At 38.1% G+C, this 20,591-nt stretch overlaps 1 protein-coding gene across 6 annotated transcripts in view; it reads left to right on the forward strand.

The window, feature by feature from the left end:
* The first annotated feature begins 12,425 nt into the window (after positions 1-12,425).
* Positions 12,426-20,591, forward strand: part of PPP1R12A (protein phosphatase 1 regulatory subunit 12A) — a 140,381-nt gene continuing 132,215 nt past the window's right edge. For all 6 annotated transcript variants that reach the window (XM_045553307.1, XM_045553312.1, XM_045553308.1 and 3 more), the window contains exon 1: positions 12,426-13,271. In XM_045553307.1, the coding sequence (XP_045409263.1) occupies positions 13,035-13,271 (237 nt within the window). In that variant the 5' untranslated portion in view covers positions 12,426-13,034. The remainder of the gene's footprint in view (positions 13,272-20,591) is intronic.

The raw sequence follows: 20,591 nt of genomic DNA on the forward strand, positions 1-20,591 counted from the left end.
ATCATTCTGGAAGAAAAGTAGAGGTCAGATTCTGGGGAATAGGGAAGAGAGTGTCATAAAGAAATGAATCTGCAAATTCTAGAGCAACAGTGGGCTGTGTTTAGGACAGGAGAACAAACACATCACATCTGTGAACTCTAATCTGATAGGATAAGATCTAAACTCCTTAGCATAGCCTAAAAGATTCTTCATGACCTATTTCTTGTCTATCTTTCCCACCATATCTCTTGCCAATTCTTCCTGCCAGGAAAGCATATATGCTTCATCGATTTCAAATTACTTTCACTTTCAGAAGTGTGGTTTACTTTCCTTTGTGCTTTTGCCTTTGTTCCTCTGCACGGAGTATCCTTGCGAACTAACACTGCATCACTCTCAAACACCTCACTCAATTTCCTTTTGATTAGTTACTTAGCTTAAGTGTCACCTCCTCCTGGAAGCCACCCCTTTCCCCACCTCTCCTCTCCCTTGCCATCTGGAATATATGTCTCTTCAGTAGTTTCCTAAAGCATTAAGTAGATCTCAGTCATTAACTGAAATAAAGACTATAAGAGGAGAAACAAGTATATGTGGGAAGATAGTGAGTTTCATTTCACGTGTGTTATCCTTAAATAGTTCATGTCAGTAGGCAATTGTATAAATACGTATGGAACTTAGAAGAAATATCTGGCCTTGAGGTGAAGATCTGAGAAAAACTATGTAGAGAGAAAAGAAAAAGAGAGCTAAAGATGAAACCCTGTAAAACAAAATGTAGGTAGAGGGAAAAAAAGAGGTTTATGAAAGGAATCTGAAAGGTAACTAGAGAGTTAGGAGGAAAACCAGAAGAAAGTGGTGTCATGGAAGATGGGGGAAGAGGGAATTTCAAGAAAGAGGAAGTACTTATCATGATCAAATACTGCAAAATGTCATTTGGATTTAAGGATAACATTAGTGCTGACCCTGATAAGACCAGTTCTTAAAGGAATGGTGGTTGTGGAATCAAACTTGAGTGGACCGAGGAAGTAGAAACCATGAATGTAGAGGACTCTATCAGGACTATTTTATTTGTGGATTGAAGAACAGGCACAAGAGTTGTATATGGGCTCAAGGGAAGATTTTTTTGTATGAGCTATTTATTAGTTCATTTCATAGGGGAGCTATTGGCATTCTGAGAAGGGTAATTTGTTGTTGGTTGGAGAATTCCCACACATTGCAAGTTATCTATCATCCTTACTACTCTCCTCCTCACTAAATCACAGTAGTGCTCCACAACCACTTTGATAACCAAAAATACCTCTACCCAATGTACAAATGCCTCTGAGGCAATGGCACTGACCCTATTTAGAATCACAGCAGTCTCCCTACAATAAGTTCTTTTTCTCCCTGAACATTTTATTATGGAAAATTTCAAACAGTAAAGTTGAAATGATAGTAAAATAAACACTTGAATGTCTGGTACTAAATTAAGAAATTTAAATCTTGCCAAATTTGCTTATCTACTATGTGTGTTTGTATTTATTTTTTATTTCATTGAACCACTTGAAAGATACTTGTCAATATCATGGCACTTCACATATGCAACTCCTTAAATTAAGGACAGATTCCTATATAATCACATTATCACATCTTAGAATAAATTTTCTGTTCATCTTTATTATTATGTCAGTGTTCGTAACCATATCCTGATGTCATTTGCTTGTGAAAAGTAAAATGTTAGGAAACATATCCTATAGAGAAAACACTTGGTAGAAGAAAATATTTTGGAGAAATAAGATGTTATTATCAAGCTTGAAGTTCTTTTCTGATGATCTTCACACAATAGCAATAATATTATCAGGTAAGGTTCTTTTATTGGCAGCATAGGAACTGACTGTGGTTTTAAGAAAAAATATGAATTTGTTGGGAGGATATGAAGTAGCTCCCTAATCTGAAAGAAAAGCTAAAAAAAAAACCAAGCAGTATAGGAACCAAAGTAGGTGATAAGTGGAATACTAGATAGTCTCTTTAGGACATCATCATCTGGACAAATCAATTTTGTCTGCTAAATGCTCAGGTTAACTAATCTAATTGGCTTAGGTGAAGTTATGTCACTTTATTTTTGTTACCTGACATCTGAACACTTTTCAATTTGGGGGAAATTCCTATTTTGTGAGTCTTGTTGGGAGGAAGGACCATACCACCTGTTGCAGAAGCTGAACGGGGTTAGACATTGTCTCTTCCAGTCCTTCAGCAACTAGGGCTTGGATATCTAGACTTAACCAACTGGGCATTCATGCCAAAGACTGAATTTGGAGAGAATGTTGCAAGCGGCAGGAAGAGTTCATGATTATTATCAGTAGTGATAGTGGAAGGGTCAGCAAACTTCATCTGTAAAGGGCTAGGTGGTAAAAAGTTGAGATACTCCATGCAACATATAGTCTCTGTGTCCCATATTCATCTTTGCTTAACACCCTTAAAGATGTAAAAACCATTCTTAGCTCACTGGCAGCCAGAGCTGCAGTCATTTATCTCAAGTCTTGACTGGGGCTACAGGATCTTGTTCTAAGAAGGCTCACTTTCTTGGTGGTGGTCCTCCCCATAAAGTTGTCTAAGTGTCTTCAGACTTGGCAGTTCAATTCCCCTATGGCAAGTGATTCAGTAGAGTGATGGAGCAACCAAGATTGCAGCCACAGTGTCTTTTATGACCTAATCTTGGAAGTGATAGATCATGACTTGGATTATATGCTATTGGTCACACAGAGCAACACAGGGACAATATGAGAAAGCACTATACACAGGAAGTGAAAATCACTGGGGGAGCTCTTGGAGGCTAGTTACCATAGTTGTTATGACAATTACTATCTGGTCTTGGTGGCACCAACAATGTTACTCTATTAGAGTTTTCATATGGTGTGATCTTCACTATGTTTGTTATTGCCTGCCTTACAATTTGTCCCTGCTCATTGTTGGGGTTTATTCTCCATCCTTCCCACTGCTTCTGGAACCATTCAACATTCTTTCCATAAATGTCTTTTCTGCATATCAAAGTGTGGTAGGCAAAATTCTAAGATGACTCCCAAGATTCTTGTTCCTGGTGTACACATCATTTATATTCCTCACCTCTTGTGTGTGGGAGGAGCTGTGAATATGATGGATTTCACTCCATTAGGTTACACTATACAATGTGACAAAGGTGCAAGAATTTTGCAGATGTAATTAGTGACTCAATCCAGTTGATTTTGAGTTAATCTAAAGCATTTTTTTTTTTTTTTGCCGGTGGGAGCATAAAATGGTGCTGACCCTATAGAAAACAGTGTGATGGTCCCTCAGGAAATTAAAACTATAATGGCCTTATGATTCAGCAATCCCACTTCTGGATATATACCCAAAGGAGTAAAAGCAAGGACTTGAACAGATATTTGTAATACCTGTATTTATAGCAGCATTATTCACAATGGCCTGAAGGTGGAAGTAAACTAAATGTCCACCAATGGATGAAAGGATAAACAAAATGTGGTGCATACATATACATAATCAGAAGGAAATTCTGACACATGTTACAACACAGATGAACCTTGAAGACATTATGCTAAGTGAAATAAGCTATTCATAAAAGGACAAATACTGGGTGATTCCAGTCATATGAAGTACTTAGAGTAGTCAAATTTATAGATACAGAAAATGGAATGGTAATTGTCAGGGACTAGGAAAGGATGAAGAGTATTGTTTAATGGATACAGTCTCAGTTTTGCAAGATGAAAAATTTCTGTGGATGGATGTTGGCAATGGTTGCACAAAGTTTTAGATGTACTTAATGTCACTGAACTGTACACTTAAAATGGTTAATATAGTACATTTTATGTAATATATACCTGTGTTTTACCACAATTCAAAAAATAAGTAATTAAAATGTGTAAAAAAGGAGATTACCCTGAGAAGAGCTCAGTTAGTCAAGAAAAGCTCCTAAGAGAAGGACTGAGCCCTTCCAGGAAGGAGATTCTCCTGCTGGCCTGGAAAAACAAATGCCGAGGGGGTCACATGGTAAGGACCTGAGAGCAACCTCTAGGGGCTGAGAGAAGTCTCTGGCTGACAGCCAGCGAATAAATGCGACCCCAGTTCTACAACTACAAGAAACTGAATACTGCCAACAACCAGGGAGCGTGAAGCTCAGATGAGAATGCACCTGGCTAACACCTTGATTTCAGCCTCTTAAGACCCTGAGCAAAAACATGCTGGACTCGTTACCCATGAAAACTATGGGTTAGAAAATTTGTGTTGTTTTAAGCCTTTAAGTTTGTGGTAATTTGTAATACAGCAATAGAAAACTAATACAAATAGGCAGTTCAGTTTCTGTTACTTGCAATCAAGAACCCCAATTTGTTCATATGTCTATTGTTGACCAGGGAACATTGACGGGTAGTACCAAGACTGTGCAATGAAAGGAATAATCCCTTCTTCCCTCCCCACCAAAACCTCATACATTACTATTAATAGAAGAGGGAGGGGAAGCTAGACAGATCAAATTAAAATAAACAAAAACAGAAGTCCACTACACTGCATATGTGTGTGTATAAATTTAGAAGTTAACTGCTTATCTACATATTAGTTTCTGTCTAATTTCCTTCTCTTTTTTTTTGTAATTTTTAACGACAAATCTCCATTGTCTTAATGGTAGTGTTCCAATCTTCATTTGTTCATTATCTTTAAATTATTATAGTAGGGCTAGAAATAAATGTTTTCTGTAAATTCCCAAGAAACTTCGGGGTCATTTAGCCTAGGTGAGCCACTTACCTGAAGCATAACTGGGGACAATCCAGTAGGACATGCCTAATGCTCCAAGATGCTACCAGAATGAACAGGTGAGCATAGTGAAAACGTATTACAGCAGGACATTCCTCATCATCCCATTAGCGTACCTCTACAACTCCAGCTGACATTCAAGCTAGCCTTTCAAATAGATAAAAACCACCATCCATTCTAGTCTAAAACTATGAGGGTTTCAACAGCTTGTCATTGCACTAATGACTTTTCAGTCTCTGAGAATTTTCTTCTGAAATGAGATAGGTCATATTTTAAAACTTATTAACAAGATCTTAATTCTCAGTTTATGTCAAGGATTAATTATCTGTTAATAACAAGAATGAATCACAGGATTAATGTTTGGGGAGGAGAGAAAAGTTTCAAAGATAAATTAAGCTTTCTTTACATTTTACCTGGGGCTATCTGAGCTATTCCAAATAATTCTTTGTGACACCTTTTAAAATCCTTCAATCATCCCCATCATTTTTATGATAAACATGTCCCCAAGTTTGTATAGAAGACTTGGTGATTAGGTTACTCTATTTCTCTAGTTTTGTATACTGTTATGACTTTCTTGTTGTTTTGTGTTCTGATACTACTAAATTGTTCCTCTTCCTGCCTTTATGAATATAAAATCCACCCCTACACACACACACACACACACACACACACACACACACACACTCACCTGGGACACACATACATCATGTTTATGACTAGCTAATTCCTACTCTTCCTTGAGGATGAGTTCATGTATCATCACCTTCTCAAAGATTTCCCTGAGAGGCCACTCCTATCTGCCTCCTCCCTTAGCCCCTCAAGGTACCCTTTTCTGTGCTTCAACAGCACATCCTGCATTCTTCTATTATATCTCCCTTCCCTTACCCTGTAAGGTAATATATACAAACAGTGCTTGTAACAGAAATGGGCACTTGGTAAATTCTTTATAAGTATTTAGCTCTTGTATTAAAATTATCTGTTTCAGTATCAGTTTCTTCCACTAAACTGTACTCCTTAACCTAAAGGACAATGTTTTATTCATTTCTTTAACTTAGAAGCAAAGGACAAGAAAGATTTGACCCACGATCTCTGGCTTTGAAGATGGAGGGGGCCACATGTGAAAAACAGAGAGGCCTCCAGTATTGGAGAGTGACCCCCAGCAGACAGCCAGCAAGGAAACAGAGACCTCATTCCTGCAACTGCAAGAAACTGAATTCTGTCAACAGCCTGAATGAGACTGGATGCAGATTCTTACTCAGAGCCTCCAGATAAAAGCCCAGCCCAGCTGACACCTTGCTTTGTGGCCTGTGAGTCTCTGAGCATACAATCCGGCTAAATCCACCCAGACTTCTGACTTACAGAACTGTGAGTTAATAAGTGGTTGTTTTAGTATGCTTACAGCAGCAATAGAAAAAGAATGCAAGCCCTCAATACATACCAAATATATGTAAGGCTCTTTACGTAAGTACTGGGAATGAATATCACTTCAAGACTCCTCAAGGTCAACTTCCTGAGTTTTTGTAAAGAACTTAATTTTACTTTTACCACCTGGCCAGTAAGGAATTCAGTATCAGTCATTCTTAGTGATCTTTTACTTCCACCAGGGTTGCATGTCAAGTTTCTGAGATCACACATATGTGGTCATCAGTTGCATTTGCACATGAGTTAATGCTGGAACATCTATTCTAGCCTTCACGATCTCTTCAAGTATCTTCTCCAAGATTCAAGTTCCAGCCAGGGACAGATTTACTGTGAAACTTCAGGGCCTCTCATTTGAATGGACCTGTTCCAAGTCCCTGTGCTTAATTGAATATTTGTCATTTAAAATCCTTTTTCTTAAAAAAAGAATCTCTAAATTGTATAAATATCAGGTCCCAGAAAACCTGGATACACCCTCAACTCAGATCTTTCCTGATTAACTAACTAAACCAGCCCCTTCTTTTCCTAACTGCCAATAACTTCAGACATTGCTTTTTGTTCTCTCTTGTGCTAATTTTTTCCATCACTACAGTTAGCAATATCTTAATTCATTCATTTAAAATGTGTTCATTTTCTGTCCTTACTCACTGGAATGTAAGTTCATTGATAGTAGATACTTCATTTGTATCACTCATTTCTATATCCCCAGAACTAGAATAATGATTGACACATAATAGGAGCCAACCAATATGTATTCACTGAACTCAGATCCACCAAACTGTTACATTCCAGCCAGCTCAGCTATGTTTGGCTAGTGGGAGTCCCAGGCCAATGTTCCAGTCTCTCTGAAGCAGCCATTCATTTTGAGATCCTGTCACATTCTGGGGGTACTTCCAGGGATCAGGGAGCAAATCCCTACTGTTCAAGAGACCCATAGAGTTTGTCTTGTCCTTTTGAGCCTTGGTGTCACCTTTTATTCTCAGTGAAATCTTTCTTTCCCATGGCAGCACCCAAGATTGGCTTAGGTGAAACCCTCTGCTTGGTTCCCCTTTCTCTACCCTAAATAAAAATAACATTCCATGATATTATGAATCAACATTTTTGTAATGTGATAATGAAAGCAAATTTAGAAAATGGTGCTATTTTTACTGATCTATAATACTATGCAAATGTAACTTCAGTAAGTTCCTAGCAAACTCATATACTAATTCCAATCAGATTATTAGCCCTACACTCTTATTAAATAGAGATTTGGGGGGTGGCCATTTCAAGTTAGGAAGGAAAATGTTTTGAAAGCAACTTCTGCTTTCTTCCCTGCCACAAACATGCCCTTAGGCAAGAAAGCAGAATTGCTATCAGCTTAAATGAGGGAAGGAAAAGGCAAAATCTCAATTTTTTTCTTTCTCACATACATTATTCATTTAGTCTTTTTTTTTTTTTTTTTTGAGACAGAGTCTCAGGCTCTGTTGCCCGGCTAGAGTGAGTGCCGTGGCATCAGCCTAGCTCACAGCAACCTCAAACTCCTGGGCTTAAGCGATCCTACTGCCTCAGCCTCCCGAGTAGCTGGGACTACAGGCATGCACCAGCATGCCTGGCTAATTTTTTCTATATATATATTTTAGTTGGCCAGATAATTTCTTTCTATTTTTTTAGTAGAGACGGGGGTCTCACTCTTGCTCAGGCTGGTCTTGAACTCCTGACCTCGAGCAATCCACCCGCCTCGACCTCCCAGAGTTCTAGGATTACAGGTGTGAGCCACCGCGCCCTGCCTTCATTTAGTCTTTGAGACAACCACATGAAGCTGATATCACTCCTACCTGCCAAAACTGAACATAATCAGCAATATTACCAGTGATGCTGTGTTTGTCATCACTGAATGTTTTTGTTCTACTACCTCACTTTGACTGTTTTTGCACTCTGGTCTATGGAGGAATTTAGAAGATTTTCCTGGGATTTGATTTGAAGGACAATTGACTGGATCCCTCATTTAAATATCAGTGTCCCAGAATGCAGCTCATGTACCTAAACTCACCTTCCAGATGCTGGAGAAGTTTTCATCTTCTAATTTTTCCTTGTAATTTCAGTGCTATGGAGCATGACTCTTAGTTCCAAAGTTCCTCTTAGGGTTTTCTCCCAGAGCACATAGATACCTTCTTACAAATTCCAACCTTCCGATGGCTTGCCTTGATACCCTGAGGCATGTGTGCTATTAAGGACCTTCCTATAACTTTCACTAATCATAATTATTATTACACATGGTAATTAAAGTCAGCCAGTTTCCCAAAGTATGGGACATATAGACTGGAGGCACATGAGGTAATACTGGGTAGCTGTAACATTAAAATAACAATGAAAATTTTTCCACTTTGAAAAATTTACTCTCTTTTCAGCATCTTTTAATCTTTCTGATTATGCTAAGTTGAAAATCTTAGGTTGATGCTAATATGTCCAATCCTTACCAATCTTCCTTTTTTAACAAATTGAGAGTAGGGCTTAGGCGCAGATCTTTAATAGGCAACCTAAATAGAATGTTGTTTTTTTGTTGTTGTATTTGTTTTTAAAGTCTTCTTTTATTTATATCAATTGGAAATGTTTTCCACTTACCAAAGCAATATAATGTTTCCTTTAAAATAAATCTAGTTAAGTGTTTGTAAAAGGTTAAAGAAAACATTAAGCAAATAATAGTACGTGTGCTTCTTGGATCTGGCAAAAAATTGTGATAAAGTTTGGGAAAGACTAAATGAAGTAGTTCATATGAATGGCCATGTGATGTTCTGACACTGAACATAACACAAGTTGGAGTCATGTGCAGCGGAGGTGAGTTTTCATCTCTTTAGCAGTATGCCTGAATTTTGGATTGTTGCCAGACACGCATCTAATTCCCAGCTTTAGGGGACCAGAGAAGGTCCATGGAAGTATCAGCCACTGCTTGTACTGTTTTAGAGTTAGGTACTTGAGATGAAGCCAGATGTGGCAGAAAATTTACCCTGAAAGTGCTAGAAGTGAGCTAACTCTCAGAGTAGTGGAAGGAAACATTGGGTCTCGGAGTAAGACCCACCCTGTAACCCAGAGGTGAGGCAAGGGATTAGATGCTATGATCTAGAAATCAGGATTGATCTAGAAGTAGAGTCTGAAGCAAATTAGGGAGATTCAGCGTTGGTTCTGGTCAACTTCCTGGGTGGAACTGAATAGCTTATGAGGCTAGCAGACTGTAAACTTTTCTTGAGGTTCTTATTATAAAAGAACCTGAAAGAAACTATCATACAATGGAAGAGAGCTTAGTCCAGGTGTAGAATATAGGAGATAAGATCAAAATGTCTTGTTGAGTATGGTATTCTTAAGTGTATAAATGAAAATTAGAATCTCAGGTTTAAACTAGGGATGAGGAGAACATAAATATTTGAGCTAAAAGTATTTATTAATACCTTATGTACATTTTTGAACTAAAATATAGTTCCAATTATATAATAAAACTTAAGGGGGAAAAATTCACTGACCACAAAGTTGGTTTATAGAAAATTTTAGTGTGCTACATCGTATTAGTGATATATACCTACACTATTTTATAAAGAATGTATAGGCTGGCAAGACAGTGAGCTATAAATAAATTAAACAAGCAAAGAAACAACTTAGATCCCCAAAGTTCTTAAGTTTTTATAACAGAGACTTCTTTTTACATGTAAAAAATGTTTCTTATCAAATGGTAATTAACCAATCTTTTAGTGAACTGAGATTTTATTTTTTAGCGTGGGTTGACTTTAAAATCCAAATATGATTTACTTAGTCTTTTCTTGTCCAGTGTTCACATATTGCATGGTGATCAACTACATTTTCATAAACGGTTTAGCATTCTAAGTTCCACTTGATAGGAATAAATCTCCATATTACATAGGTTGGTACTAAGCTAAGGCCATGCACACACACACTTTTGTGCCTATATTCTTACATTCTGTCATTGTTTTGCTAATAACAAACATGACTGTAAATGTAGTATCTTATCATGCTGTATGAGAGAGACAGAGAGAGCACAAGCAAGCAGGAAAAAAAGTCTAAGCTGTATGTATATGAGCATTTCAAATAAATTTTCAGTTTAATTAAAAATGTTTAAATTGATCATAATTAACAAGCAAATGAATGGTTAGAAAGGAATATCTGTAGTGTAACTAAACTTTGAAAAAGATGTGTACAGATTTCATTCTGACAACCTTGTGCATGTAGTAAACAAAGACCTCAATATGATTAATAATATGCTAAAGAAAAAAACCCAGCAAATTAGTAAGTATAGTTTCATTTGCACCTTCTATTTTAAGGCTTGTTTTGCCTTAAAGGAGCTGAAATGTATCCTTACATCCCAATCTACTAGAGGCCATTAGGAAGTGAAAATATTTACATTTTAATTTCTTCTTCTGTTTAGACAAATCTTTAATTTCATTCAGCTACTAAGGTAATATGAAGTGATTGCTTTGTGTGTTTTAATAAAGTTTTGTCTGTTCTGGAATTAGCTGTAGGTCTTTAGTATCATTAATTCAATAACTATTTTTTAAAAAAAATCCTCCCTAAAAAGACAATGAAGGTAGCAGTTTAAGAATACTTGCAATAAGATTAACACAGAGCTTCCTTCCTGACCCTTATACCCTTACAGCTCTGGAAGATGGAAAACTAAACTCAGTGAAATTTGCATATATTAACAGCCTAGTTTTTTTTGTTTTGTTTTGTTTTGACTGATAGCCTTTGGGAACTGGACTTAAGTATTTATGTTTTATTAATAAGCCACTGTTTCATTAATTTTACATCCTGAAATAAGTGCTTGAATCAGAAACATTGTCCTTTCCACCAAACTCTTCTTGCCCAAACTTGGGATACCTATTTTTCAAGAGCGCTTTTAAAAGCTACCAAATAGGCCATAACATTCATGGAAAATAATAGGATAAGCTGTCAGGTTTTTTAGGTAGACAGAAAAGCTGACAAGGTATCCTAAAATTCCTTTCTTTAATTCTGAGAGCTGTATTCTGTGGATAGGGAATTTGAATTTCAGAGCCCTTTTTTCAGTACCTAACACCATCATTATTCAAAGGTCAGGTATTACCATTAACATATTTTATGAACATACAATTGAATGCACATTATCCTCATTTTCTATTTCTACAATACGTGCAGAGGAATTATTTTTATCCTAATCTGATTCTGTTACTACTATCTTAGTAATTGTGGGACAGAAAATTGTCTTACAGGCAGGTAGTTTCCTGTTACTCAATTGTTTTATTTCTCAACATGATAGGCTGCAATGTAGTTTACTGGAAAAGGCATCATGCTGAGAGTAAGAAAAGCTTAATTGTTCACTGCTGTACCCCTGCACCTAGAACAATGCCTCACCCAGAGTAGGTGCATAATATTTGCTGAATAAATCCAAATCCTGCTTCCGGGTAAAATTAAGTAAATTAATTGCTTCTTTGGGGACTCAGTCTAGATAACCCCTGAACTTCCATGGTAAGGTTTCATGACTTTTTATTTTGGCTCTAAATGCTCTAAAAAATAGTGGATGACAACAATGGAGTGTTTAAGAAAATACCAATTGGTAGAGATTGCAGATAGATATCTCATAAGACATCAGTATTACAAATCCTGCGTACGCGTGTGTGGTCATACAAGGCAAAGTTAAAAAGTCTTTTTTTTATGAGGATAATAAATTACAAAGTCTTTTTCGAGCATGTAACCTCAAGAGGTGGTTCAAATAAACGTCATTTTTTTCATTGTATCTTCAGTGCCTAGTACAGTTACTGCCTCATAGTAAGTATTCAATAAATAGTGGTTGACTTAATTGCCTTTATTAACATTCCGTTTGAAGTTTAGACACTGCTGAGTCTTAACCCCTCCTTAGAAAGCAATGAAGCTGCAGTCAGAAATCCCTTAAAAGGTAAGAACCAGTAACAAGGCTGAGCTAAAGTACCAAGCAGGCTTAAAGCACTGAAGGAAGGAGAAAGAACCCAAAATAAGCGTGAGAGAAAAAAACCAAAACCACAATAACAAACAAACATAAGAGGAAAGACGTTTCTACCGTGGGGGTTGGCAGGAAGCCACCGCAATTACTGCAGGTCAACCTTTGTCAATAGGTGGTCACCTCTGCAACTACCACCAAAGACTTCGACTACACAGATCCCACGTTTACAAGGTTCCTAGCAATACTGAGATGCCCAAGTTCATCTGAGTTTCTCAGGAACACCAACCACAAGCAACGAATTCACGACCTATCCTCCATTCCATTCAAATAACGCAGCCAATAGGAAAATCCTCCGCCCTGAGCAAACGACTCTGCGTAGCCAAGACAGACCCGGAGACAGGTCGCCCCAGTAGCTCCTTCCAACCCCATTTCTGGCCTTCGGAACCCTGGGAGCCCTCAGCAGGGCAGGACAACCTCCCTTCCCTTCCTCTTCCCTTCCAGGTTGGTCCCAGCCCCTGCAGCCCGAGCCACACCCGCTTCCCTCCGGTGGCCCGGCCACCCCCGCCGCAGTTCGCGGGAGCGCTCTTCCTGGGGCGGGCGCGGGCCTAGGGCGCATGCGCACTGGCCGAAGGGCGCCTCCCTGTCCGGATCTCGCGAAGTTACGTTAGATTGGCCGCCGGTGACGGGTGGCTGTGCCGGGGGCGGGAGAGCTTCTGTGGTAGGAAGGGAGGTCCGCCTGGGCCGGGCGCGCCGCCCCAGTGCTCTGTGGGATACTGGAAGTCTCGAGCGTCTCCTCCCGGTTCCCAGCCCTCCGCTGGCCCACACTCATAGAAAGACACACACCCCCTGCCTCCCCTCTGTTCCCTCTCCGCCTCCTTCATCCCCCCCCTCGCGATAAGAAGACCCGGCGGCTGGAGAGGGGATGAAGATGGCGGACGCGAAGCAGAAGCGGAACGAGCAGCTGAAGCGCTGGATCGGCTCCGAGACGGACCTCGAGCCTCCGGTGGTGAAGCGCCAGAAGACCAAGGTGAAGTTCGACGATGGCGCCGTCTTCCTGGCTGCTTGCTCCAGCGGCGACACGGACGAGGTCCTCAAGCTGCTGCACCGCGGCGCCGACATCAATTACGCCAATGTGGACGGACTTACTGCCCTGCACCAGGTCTGTGCACCCCGCCGCCGGCTCTCCTGACCCTGAGGGTCCTCGTCGGCCTCCGGCCGGGCCTGCTCTCCGCTCTCGGCCTCCTGGGGCTGGGGGCGGCAGGAGACTCCCTGCTGCGGGATGAGGGGGCGGTTTCCCGGCGGGGAGGGAGGGAGGGAAGGAACTGGTGGAGGGAGGGCGCTGGGTTTGGGGCCCCCTTCAGACCAGTTGCTGTTGGAGTTGGGAACCGGGTGATTTCCGGGGCATAGGGGAAAAGAGACTGTAGTCGTCTTGGGGCCCCAGGGCCATTTGTGGATGTGTGTCTGGGATTTGGGGCCGAGACAGGGAGGGGTTGTAGTGGGGTTGTGCCTGGGCCCCCGTGTCAGTGATCTATTTGGGGGACGGATGCTGAAGAAAACAAGGGGCGTTAGGGACGCTTGGGCGGTTGGACGTCTTTGGCTTGGAGGTGGGCATTGGATCTGTTGCACTTTTTAGGGCTTGGTTACAAATGATGATGATAATAATAGTAATCAAGAGCCCTAAGCAGAATGCCCTGAACGAACGATTTCCTGTTTTCTTCTTTATTACTCTTGGTGACTAGGGAGGGGAAAACGGGGTGTAATTAGCTAATCTGCACCGGCTGACAGGGAGGAGATGGAAGTGGGTAGAGTAAGGGAGCGTTCTAAAGGGCTTGCCCACCTCGGGTCCCGAACGTATTGAGTCTTGAGTCTGGTACTCTAAGAGTTTGCCGCAGTGTCAGAGATCCTTGAGCCCCAGGTCCTGGGGTGTACACTGTGGTTAGAAAGAGAAGAATAAACAAGAGACACTCTTTTCAAAGCCAGTTACCAAGCTCTGATTTTTCTTTTGGGGGGGGGTGGGAAAAAAGAAAGCTGGTCACAAACTTTTCTCAAAATGGATGCTTTGTGCATGTTAAAGTTTTATAGTAGTCTGATTGGGATCTCCCAATGTTAGCCAAATAAGGAGAAACTGTTGGCAATCCAGAGATAATGTTGCTTTGCCTTTAACAGGCCAAAAGCAACACAACCACGTAGAGTTCTGCATAAAAAGCAGTTTTAAAAGTGGTGGTAATAGGTGACTAGACATAGACAATTTACGTTTTTTTAGTGGGCAACTTGGAGTTACTAGAAAACGGCTTTACAGCAATAGCTTCCCCTTACAATGAAAAGATTTGTAAGCTATCTCAAAGTTGCCTTGGTTGTATGTGGAAGATTGTAGCTTTATTTTAAATAATACTGTAGCAAAAACTTTTTTGGGAGGTTGAAAACTTAAGGCTTTATATTTCATGAATATTAACTTGACTTTTAAGAAGAGGTGTGTGGTGGCATTTTTCCTTTTACTTCTTCCTGTTTAAGTGATGACCATTTTAAGTTTTATTTAATGAAATTCTTATATCAAAATTGGCATATAGCCTTTGTTTACAAAGTTGACTGGTTGGATTGAAATGACTGACAAATTGCAGGACAAATCTGGAATTCAGAATGTGGCACCCAGTAAACATATAGCATGGTCTTTAGCTCTTTCTCCGTTTCATTAATTTAGATTCTCTAATATATAGCAAACTTTTTACTTGGCTGAAGTTTAAGGCATGCTATGCTCTAATTCTAAATTCTAAAAACATGTTGAGAATGAAACTTTTAGCATTAAAAATGGTAATGTAATTATGTAAGATGAAGAATCTTCAAGTTTCTTTCAAGTGTAATTTACACGCTAGTGCAAAATTGATTCTGAAAGACAGTTATTACTGTATGTTTGAGGGCAGGATAATTGGATAATGGTTCACATCAATATGTTTTATTAAAATTGTCAAATAGACATTTAAAGTTACTACTGTTGTGGAGGAACCCAATTGTATTAGCTTGGAGGAAGAGGATAATTTGTAATACTTACATTAATGCAATACTGGTTGATGTAGGAAGAGACATTACATTTAGTGGGCTTCTTAAGATCTCTTTTTCTCCTGTCAATTTGCACATGTTGCAAGAACTGTCAGACTTACCAATGTCTTCTTGATTAATTGATTACAGTGGTTAATGTAGCATTATGTAGATATAGTCTTTATTGGGTATTTTGTTTTAGTTGACAAGCACTTAAGCAGGAGTTTCTAAGTTTATGCCATTTATATAATATCTTTTTGTAATTTATCTGCACATTCCTTAAATCAGTGAAGCCAAAATATCAAGCGTTAAAATTTTTATTATGTTTTCTTCACTCTCATGTCTCATTTATCAACTCTCGTATTTTTTTCACATTGTGGCAATGAGAACAAGGAGTTGACTTTGGGCAAAATTAGGACTGCAGATAGTGAAAGGTGATAAATAAAACTTGTTTTTTAAAAAAAAAAATAAGGAAATTTTAACCTTTTAAGAAATCTGTTGAATGCTGCTTGTTTTAAATAGTTAAATTATAAAAACTATAATAAAATGACCCACTGATTTGTTTAATGGTTCATGAGTTTCTTTAACCTTTCAAAAGATTGCAGAATACTTAAAATGTTTTTACCAGATTAATTATTGGTTAGTTTTTTTTGAATATTCATTTACTTTTTTAGTTTTGAGCAAGTGTCCTAAATTTCATTGCCAGGGGAAAAGTTTCAGGAAATTCACAACCCACGTATATACTTCTTTTTTTTTTTTTTTGAGACAGAGTGTCACTTTGTTGCCCGGGCTAGAGTGAGTGCGGTGGCGTCAGCCTAGCTCACAGCCACCTCAGACTCCTGGGCTTCAGCGATCCTCCTGCCTCAGCCTCCCAAGTAGCTGGGACTACAGGCATGTGCCACCATGCCTGGCTAATTTTTTTTCTATATATATTTTAGTTGGCCAGATAATTTCTTTCTATTTTTAGTAGAGATGGGGGTCTCGCTCTTGCTCAGGCTGGTCTCGAACTCCTGACCTTGAGCGATCCACCCGCCTCGGCCTCCCAGAGTGCTAGGATTACAGGCGTGAGCCACCGCGCCCGGCCACGTATATACTTCTTAATCTAGTATTTTGCTTCCATTTTTAATATAAACAGCTTATACTTAAAAGTTTATTAATTGGTTGAAGGTACTGTCTCATTCAAGGTTATAAAAGATATTCAGTCTGCAGCTATTCTTTTTGTGTAGAAATAAGTCATCCATATTGGTAAAAAAGCAGTGTTTCCTATCTTGGTTTCTAGAATAGTCCTTCTCCCCCACCACCCACAGCTAGAAACAGTACAAAAATACAAATTTCTGATTTTTCTAGTACTGAGTCTACAGTAGAATTTCATTTTTATCAATGGGCAATAATGAGCTTCTGATTTTCTAACTACCTGTTAGAGTTTTATAGTATGTGATTGTATCTGTATTTTGGCATACTTTATAAAGGCTTGAGGAGATTAATAGGGTTATGTATAGAATGCCTCATTGCTGATTCTTACTGATACTGGTTCATACAATGCAGGACTGAGATGTCTTCCAACAGTTTTGAGTTTAGCCTTTTAATTTTAACCTTAAAACCTTAAATCTCCTTGCTCTGTGCCATTGACTTCCAAGTCAGTTTCCAGTTCTTTCTGCAGAGCTCCAATCCCTCATTTCCATTTTTCTTCTGATTATGTATTGATTTAAAATGAAATGTTATTAAATTTATTATGATTTTATATTGAAAAATATGTCTCTGAGTAGTAATATAGTAAATACAGGTCCACCCCTTTTGCCATAGAATGGCAACTAGTATATTTACGTTAATCTTTGTGATTTCTTCAAAGGATTTCTTATTGTTCAAACATAGATTTTCGTAGTTGTAATTCAGTTTTGTAGTCTACTTTTATCACTTAACATTAGTTTAGACATACCTTTTTTTATATTTTTAGTCTTTGCCAGCATCTTTTTTCAGTCTGAATATTATTAATTCAGTTGTTAGTTGTACATGATTGTCAGGAATTTCTTTAAATTCAGCCTGAAACAAAACATCTTTCCTAACCAAGCCTCTTCTTCTCATTGATGCCCCTGTTTCTGTTAATGATGTCATTAATCTCTAGATCAAATTAAATATTTTAGTTAGTGTTCATTCATTCCCCTTGTCTACATATAATCCAGTCAATCTTCTAGCTCAGTCTTTTCTTCACAATCACCTTTGCATCAGTTCTTTTCCTTGCCACTCTTATTATCAACCTAGTTTGTACCTTTGCTATCTTTTATCCCTACATATAGTAATGCCTTAATTATTTTCCCTGCCTCTGTCCTCTCCCTGTTCAATTCACCATGCATGTTGCTGTCATATTAATCTTTTAACAATTTCACTTTAATTGTGTTACTCTTGTCCTTAAATTTAGATTTAAAACATTTCATCATATAGCTTATGCTTGATATGTCATCATTGTGTTGTATCCTTTACTTTATAGAAGTTGCTTAACTTGCTTCCATTTGAAGTAGATCATCTTTATTTGTATGCCTGTAGCCATACTTTTTTTATTCTTCCTTCCTTCTTTGCCAATCAAAATCCTAGTCATTGTTCAGGATTCAACCCAATTGCCAGCCAAAAGAGATTTCTGTCCTTTGAACTTGTATAATACTATATGGCACTGGAGAGGCATTCTTTTCTCTGGAGTACTCAGTGTACCTTATATTCTGCCTCTCCTCTACTGATAAAGCCTTCTTACAAATAGTGTTTGTAAGTTTGTCTTTCCTGGCAGACTGTGAGGATCCAGTCTTCCACAGTTTTATATTTCCAGAGCCTGGCACATAGTAGGTGCTCACTAAAGGTCTGTTGAATTTTATATTTTACCTCATATCATAGATATGAAGTTTTACAGTTATTTGTATGTTGTGAGATACATCTTTGAAACCTTCACATCCAGATACTTAGAATATTGTTCTTGGACATAGTAGAACTTGTATGTTTACAAAATGAATTCAAAATGTTGTTGTGGATTTTCAGGGCATATTTTTTTAATATCTTGAGATTTTAAAAAATTCTAATATCAATCTCCTTTCTATTAAAATATCCTAAAGCAGTTTAAATCTTGGTTAAGTGATAGAAAAACATTATATCCAGTTGAGTCATTAATTAATTAACTACTTCATAAGAGGCTGAGCTAGGTCCTATAGAGGAATCAAAAGTAGATTTAGTTCCACGTTCTATGCAAAATAAAAAGTTTTCCTTTTACTTTTCAATATAGACAGACTTGTAGATAAGTTTAGAATTAAATCATTTTGCTCTTAAAATACAAATTTGACTCTTCTAAGGGAGCCATTGAAGCTTCTTTGTAAAATATGTGATACTCCTTCTTGTCAGTTAAAGGAATACTTTTGTGTAGTAGTTTCTCCTTAAGATGTAAAGTGTCACTGGAAGCAATTAATTTTGAATTGCTTGTGAGAGAATAGTTTAATTGCTATATATGATAAATAGAATATAAAGTTTATGGTTTATTGCTGTTTATCCTTTTTTGATGGGGACTATTACTATCTTGGAAGAACCTATTTATTGCATTACTTATAAATAGTATTAAAGTTTGTGTTTAAAAGAATGTACTCTATAAATTATTTTTCTGGGCCGGGCGCGGTGGCTCACGCCTGTAATCCTAGCCCTCTGGGAGGCCGAGGCGGGTGGATCGCTGGAGGTCAGGAGTTCGAGACCAGCCTGAGCGAGACCCCGTCTCTACTAAAAATAGAAATAAAAAAAAATTATCTGGACAACTAAAAATATATATAGGAAAAATTAGCCGGGCATGGTGGCGCATGCCTGTAGTCCCAGCTACTTGGGAGGCTGAGGCAGTAGGATCGCTTGAGCCCAGGAGTCTGAGGTTGCTGTGAGCTAGGCTGATGCCACGGCACTCACTCTAGCCAGGGCAACAAAGTGAGACTCTGTCTCAAAAAAATAAAAAAATAAAAATAAAAAAATAAATTATTTTTCTGTATAATTTTCTCTTTAGAAAAGCTGTAACACTTTATGCTGATGGCTCTCAAAACTTACTGAAATAATCCTATATCCCTTCAAAAAAACATACCAAACAAACAAACAAACAAAAAAAACCTGCCAACCCCAAAGTGGCCCCTTACTTCCTACAAATAAATGGACAACCCTAACCATATATGGGGTGTGCTGGTAGGGCACCAGTCCCCACACTGCTGCTGTTATAATGCTTTTTCTGCAGTTGCTGCCTTTGTGCTTCCTGGCAGCAGTTTTGTGGTTTGACTTGGAGGTGTCATAACCAAGACCATCTTTCATGTGCTTCAGCTACAAGCTGTGACTGAGCATTTTCTAGTATAGCCAGGTAGAAACACTGGATGGAATAGAGGAAATTTTTTTTCATCATCCATTTGTTACTACATTTTACAAATACGTTCACATAAGAAAAGTACTGGTACTTAAAAAAAGAATCTTGTTGGATGATTTTTTGAAGGTAATTGTTTAGAAACCTTTTATTAGGGGAAGGTAAAACAATATTTTGTTACTACTATAACATGTTATTTCTTGACACTTTATGAAGTTGCTATTTTCATTGCCTCTGGGCCTGCAAAAAAATTGCCATCTTTTACTCCACCTTTATTTTGAAAGTTTATTAGATTCCACAATCATGTTGAAAAGATAGGTATTTGTATTTTGGTATACCCCTTTGAAAGGCTGAAGACCTCTAACAGTCATTTTGGGTTTATTTTGAGGTGAAGTTGGATATATAGTAGTAGCCATGATCTAATCACAGTGTTTTGTTAAGGAGAGATGCTTTTACAAATAATATTTAATTCTCACAATGTCCTTTTTCTCTTACTCAAGGTTACCAAGATAATAAATGGCAAAGCTGGGATTCTAATGCAGGTCTGTTTGATTCCAAAGCCCAAACTTAACACTCTGCTAGGTATCTTCTTTTAAGTCTGAATGAGAAAGTATTCTTAAATCTTTCAGTTATTATGTTGGTGATTGGTAATTGGAGATTACCCTGTAAATTAGCAGAAAATTAAAAGAAAAACATATACGTATAATTTTTTCTTCATCTATTTTTGTTTTAGCTAGCCAACACTTTAAAGACCTTTCTATGGTAATTGAAATGCAGTAGTACTATATCTAAATTAATCTCAGAACCCAGAATTGTCCTAAATTTTAGGTACTGCCAAGATTGTTTTTGACTGACCATTATGTGCAGAATACAACAGCAGCAACAAAAACACTCATTTTTTTTAGGACGTAGAGTTTAGTCTTTAAACATTTAGGTTTTTCTTTATCCTAATAAAAGTTTAAATTACTGCTTTAGGCATTTCTATATATTCATTTGCAATAAAATTTTAAAAATACATACATGCACATATTTGACTCTTTAGGGATAAATTATAGGCAAGTTCGTACCTGGGATATTATAAAAAAGAAG

Source organism: Lemur catta, chromosome 6 (genome assembly GCF_020740605.2).
Source record: "Lemur catta isolate mLemCat1 chromosome 6, mLemCat1.pri, whole genome shotgun sequence".
NCBI lineage: Eukaryota > Metazoa > Chordata > Mammalia > Primates > Lemuridae > Lemur > Lemur catta.